This window comes from Vigna angularis, chromosome 10, assembly GCF_016808095.1.
Source record: "Vigna angularis cultivar LongXiaoDou No.4 chromosome 10, ASM1680809v1, whole genome shotgun sequence".
In the NCBI taxonomy this organism is placed as follows: Eukaryota; Viridiplantae; Streptophyta; class Magnoliopsida; order Fabales; family Fabaceae; genus Vigna; species Vigna angularis.
The window spans coordinates 11858161-11863128 of record NC_068979.1 but is presented as its reverse complement, the minus strand read 5'-3'; the positions used below and the strand labels follow the sequence as shown (position 1 = coordinate 11863128).

The 4968-nt window shown below is 32.3% G+C and overlaps 1 protein-coding gene across 1 annotated transcript; it reads left to right on the top strand.

Moving 5' to 3' along the window:
- Positions 1 to 1067: 1067 nt before the first annotated feature.
- LOC108334868 (uncharacterized) lies at positions 1068 to 4115 on the top strand. Its single transcript, XM_017570797.2, has 7 exons — positions 1068 to 1339; positions 1440 to 1640; positions 1798 to 2073; positions 2288 to 2390; positions 2734 to 2852; positions 2990 to 3115; positions 3231 to 4115. The coding sequence occupies exons 1-7, from the start codon at positions 1139 to 1141 to the stop codon at positions 3900 to 3902; spliced, it is 1698 nt and encodes a 565-aa protein (XP_017426286.1). The 5' UTR covers positions 1068 to 1138; the 3' UTR covers positions 3903 to 4115.
- The last annotated feature ends 853 nt before the right edge of the window (positions 4116 to 4968 follow it).

The following is a 4968-nucleotide window of genomic DNA, read 5'->3' as shown; positions in this document are numbered from 1 at the left end:
TCAGCTCACCTGGTTTTTAACGGTGTTAGTTTTGAAAGACCAAAAATTAAGATTTTCTTAAAAAGGATGACTAAAATATACCTTCTAAAAACAAATTCGCTTGATAGTTTATCAACTAAAAACATATTTAATCCATAAAATAATTATCAATAATTTTTATTTATGGATGAGAAATTTATTAATAATTATCAATGGGTTCTCTTTCTCATCATCTTCTCCTTCCACCACCACAGTCCTCATGTTGTTTCTCTCTCTGCTTGTCTTTTTTTCACCCATCTTATTTTATTTAGAAAAAATTATCATTTTTATTAATGGATTTATCCACAAATTTTTTTACCAATAATAAAAATTATATATTATTGACAGAATTCATAAAAGAAAATTGAGTAATACAAATTCTAATTTATTAATAAATATTATTGATAAATTTCAACACAAATTTGTTATCTATAAAATAAATCCATCAATAAAAATCTTGGATAATTACGAGAATTCTCGCGGTTTGCATATACAATCTTCCCATTACTTCTATTTTTAGTCCTGGGAAAGGAAAAACTTGGTTGAATGATGTTTCAACAAGAAAACAAGCACACCATTCCATGATTATATCTCAATTGTTGCAGTATTCTTGAGACAGATTATTTTGAAGGAAACATAACTTTTCAGTCTCAATGATACGATGATTGTGCTTGGGATATATATCATACAGTATATATAGCTAATGGTTAATATTAGTAAAATTTTCCTTTAGCGATCCAATTTTAAAATGTCTTTGACTTCCTCAACAACATCTTAAACCATCTCAAGTTGGAATTAAGTTTTGCAATGACTACGTCAAGAACCCAAGTTTATTTCCAATAATGGAACCACAACCTAACAACCAAGTAACCCGCCTCTTCTAATTTTTAATTCTCCACGAGTTGTAGTAAAATATATTTTTCTAACATCATCAATCTTATCCCACACATAATTATTTTATAAAGTTTGCTAACATTGTATAATCTTTGTATTAATTAAACATTATGAAAACCAAGCTTCTGGCGTTTCTATTTAAGGTCACACTCTCCTTCAACTTTGAACACGTTCTCTCTTCATTCTTCTTCCATTTTTCCAATCGTTTGCATTTTCAATTGTGAAAATGATATTGTCGAGAGTTGCTAAGGGAGTTGTTAAGGGAGCTGCCACGAAGCTCGAACAGAGACCAGCTGAAGCACCACAGAGTTTACCGGACATAGTGTTCACGTTAGCAGAAGCCATAAGGTTTTTTTATTCAGAGACCTTGGGAAAATGGCATCTCTTGGATTTGCCAAGAGCCATTCTTTTTTCTATCATGGACAAGGTAGTTTCCCTTTCCAATTTCTTATACTTAACTACACATCTTTTCCTTCTCACCATAATAATTCTTATTCTTTATTATTATTGGGTGTGAATCTTTGTAGAGTAAGAAAACAGTTCCAATGGAATGTGGAGTAAGAAGTGACTGTGTTCAACTGAAAGACCCCGAACTGTTAAAGGAGTTGTATGAGCTCAAAAAATGCTTGACTCGAACCATGCTTTTCAGCAAGAAAAGCTTTCGTGTTTTTCTATTCGCTGCTGGATTTTCCAAGGAGGACGTTCTCTTCCGGAAGAAAAGAGCTAGGGTTCGTTGCTTGAGCTTTTTTTCCCTCCTCTAACAAAATAAGAGTTTTATTGACATGTACTGTAATAGTGTTGAAGTTCATATGTTTATTCTACAAGTAAACGGCTAGTTCCTATTATTGATGTACCTAGTTTAACTGAGAACTACTATTGTGTCAGCTTCTAAAGCCTGCATTCACAGTTATACGTGATAAAGAATCAAACTGTTTGTTTGTGTTCATACGTGGAACTCAAAGCATAAGAGATACCCTGACAGATGCAATCGGTGCTCCAGTGTCCTTCAGTCCCTACATTTACATAGATGGTGAGCTAAAAAAGAACATGGTTTCAGGACATGGACACCGTGGTATGGTTGCTGCAGCTGGTTGGATCAAAAAGCACTGCACTCCTATACTTCTTGATGAACTTAGAAAAAACAAGGATTACCAAATCAAGGTATTGCTAGCCTGTTCCTTTATACCAGTCTTTTGAAAACTAGTGATTATATTGTTCACCAATAGTGAAAAATTGGAACATTATAGTCTTTTGGAAGACCAGTGATTATGATGTTTTACTTACTCTTCAAATGCCATAACATATACTCCTGCTTCCATTTTTTTTATTTAGTCATGTAAGTGAAGTCTTTTTAATAATTATGTTTATCCTATAGGTCGTTGGGCACTCGCTTGGTGGTGGTACTGCTGCACTGTTGACATATATGCTTAGAGAAGTAAAGCAGTTCTCTTCATGCACTTGTGTGACCTTTGGCCCAGGCATGTGGTCAATTATGCCAACTTCTTTAATTTACAACCTAAGTTTTATTTTGTCTCAGATTGAGTTATTATATTTGATCGATAGGTTTTTTTTATCACAATCGAATAATCAGATGGTCTTTGGTAATACATTAACCAGATGTAGAACATTGTTTAATGGAGATGCTAAAGTTGTACTGTTGTAGTCTGTGGTGGTTGACAAATTCAAAGTTAATTATATAAAACACTGCATCATGAAAGCAAAGTTAATCATAATGATACTTAAATAACAATATAATACTGTAGTAAGAAAATATTAATTAAAATAAGATATTAGTGACCAAGTCGTATGTAATTTTTGCAGCTGCTTCTGTGTCATCGGAATTATCGGAATTCGGGAAGGCCTTTATCATTTCCGTTATAAACGATTTAGACGTAGTGCCTACTTTGTCAGCATATTCTGTTGATGGTTTCATTCGTGAGGTGCTCAAACCAGTTCTCCCAACATAACATGGGTTTAGCAATGCTTAATCTTCTGTTACAAAAATGTTTCGTTCTCATTGCTCTAGTAGGCTTTCTTTGATTAGGTCAGTACCTAATATTGATTGAATAATTTTCAGGGTAAGGTTAAGCACGAAAACATACTAAGTAAAGCACATAGCTCTATAACTGCAATTGGATCTCACTTACCATTTGCATCTAGTGTTAAAGCCCTTTCAGATCATGCAGTATCCCTTGGCTCCAAGGTAGATTTCAGTTATATTTATTTATTCAGACACTGATAATCATATATTTGAAAATTTGGATCTTTCTTAAAATTTAACTTTTTCATTTCTTATTTTCTTCTCATCATTCCAAAAGGTTGTCAAGAAGCATAAACAAAGAACTCGGTCATTGTTTTCCTTGCCCCAAAAACTTGTCAATGTTGGCACATTCTCAAGCTCTAAATCAGATAACTTGGCTGAAGCTTCTCGATCATCCGAGAGAAGTTATGAAGAGATAATAATGTCAGAGTCTACGTCTGATGAGGATAACTCTAATTTCTCTGATGAAGGTGATGACAATGATGAATTAGATGAAGAGGAAAAAAATTTATATGCTTTCCAGAACATCGTTACTTCCACTGCCTCTCAAGAAGAATTGTTGAGTCAATTGGAGAAACTTGAGCTGCAGAAACAGGAAAATATCCGTAAGGAAAAAGAGGTCATAACCAAAGACATCACTGAAGAAGAAACCATTGAGGTTTTCCATACTGAAGAAAGAGGTGCTGTAACGACAACATCAGACGACATGGATATACATCCTCTTTATCCTCCAGGCAGGATCATGCATATTGTTCCTGAAAATTCTGATCCAAAAAACTATGATTCTGATCAGAAATACCTCTACTTATATGAAACGCCTAAACAACTCTATGAAAAACTTAGGGTTTCAAGAAGGATGATATTTGATCATATGACAAACAAGTATCTACAGATGTTACAGAAGCTGATCAATCAACTAGAGGAGGAACATTTGAAAAAGCGTGGATGAGAGCCAAACAATAACAAATGGAAAAAAAACATTAGGTCTCCTGGTTGGCTCCTTATATCTAAAGTTGGGTCTTTTATTGCCATGTTTATTGTGTAATAAATTGTAATTTAAAAGTATGCTTTGATATGTTAGGTTGAAATGGTTTGCTTAATTTTCCTGAAGTTTGTAATTGTTGAGAAGTCTTATGAATGATAGTTTCTGGTTTTACTTTAAGATGATGTTAGCTATGTTCAATCCCACTAGGCATTTAATTGTTCTATATACAAATATATCGGTCTAGCCAACACAACTTTTTGTATATGTTATAGGGTCGTCTTAGCGTTGATTTCACCTATTCTAATAACGTTCTGTTCTATTATGGCCGAGGTTATATTCTGGAGACTAGCAATGTTTGAATTCTTAATATTTTAAAACCAACAAGGTAAACAGGTTTAATAAAGTTCATTGTTTTCATTTAAGATTTCAATTAAAAAGATCAGTTTAAAAGGTGAGTGAAAATTATTGATGTATATGTCCAATTACATGTCTAAACTCATTTAGGCATATTATAAAGGTTCTATTCTAGGTAATGTTAATTTTCGTCTTCACTTATACTTTTCTCGTTTTTTACTGGCATATACATAAATTAAAGACGGAAAGATTTCTTTTTTTAAAAATCAATATGATGACTTCTATTAAATCTTCGTTGAAAAATATATGCTTGTGTTGGTTTCTTTTTTCCTGAATGTGAGTGGGTGGACAAGTTAGGATAAACATCTTGATTAAATATAAAGAGTTTTGATTATGATAACTTATGAAGAAATTTTCAAGACTTAAAAATACACTTAGATTGAATAGATACATTAAAAACTTTAGAATTTAATTGTTAAAGTCTTGTAATTTGTGTATTTTATTTAAACTACTACATTAAGACTCAATAGACATAACCCAAGTAACAAAGCACGAAAAATTTTATTTTTTATAAAAATCTATTTGATAATCGATTATCAATGTTGGTAATAGATTATCACAATGAGAAAACGTTTTTTTTTGAAAAATTTTATGAAATAATCAATTACTTCAATGA

Bases quoted from the DNA above. Each gene is read 5' to 3' on its own strand.
- LOC108334868 (XM_017570797.2), top strand. From the start codon at position 1,139: ATGATATTGTCGAGAGTTGCTAAGGGAGTTGTTAAGGGAGCTGCCACG. The intron at 2,074-2,287 runs GTATTGCTAGCC...TTTATCCTATAG, and splicing joins ACAAGGATTACCAAATCAAG to GTCGTTGGGCACTCGCTTGG. The intron at 2,391-2,733 runs GCATGTGGTCAA...TAATTTTTGCAG, and splicing joins TTGTGTGACCTTTGGCCCAG to CTGCTTCTGTGTCATCGGAA.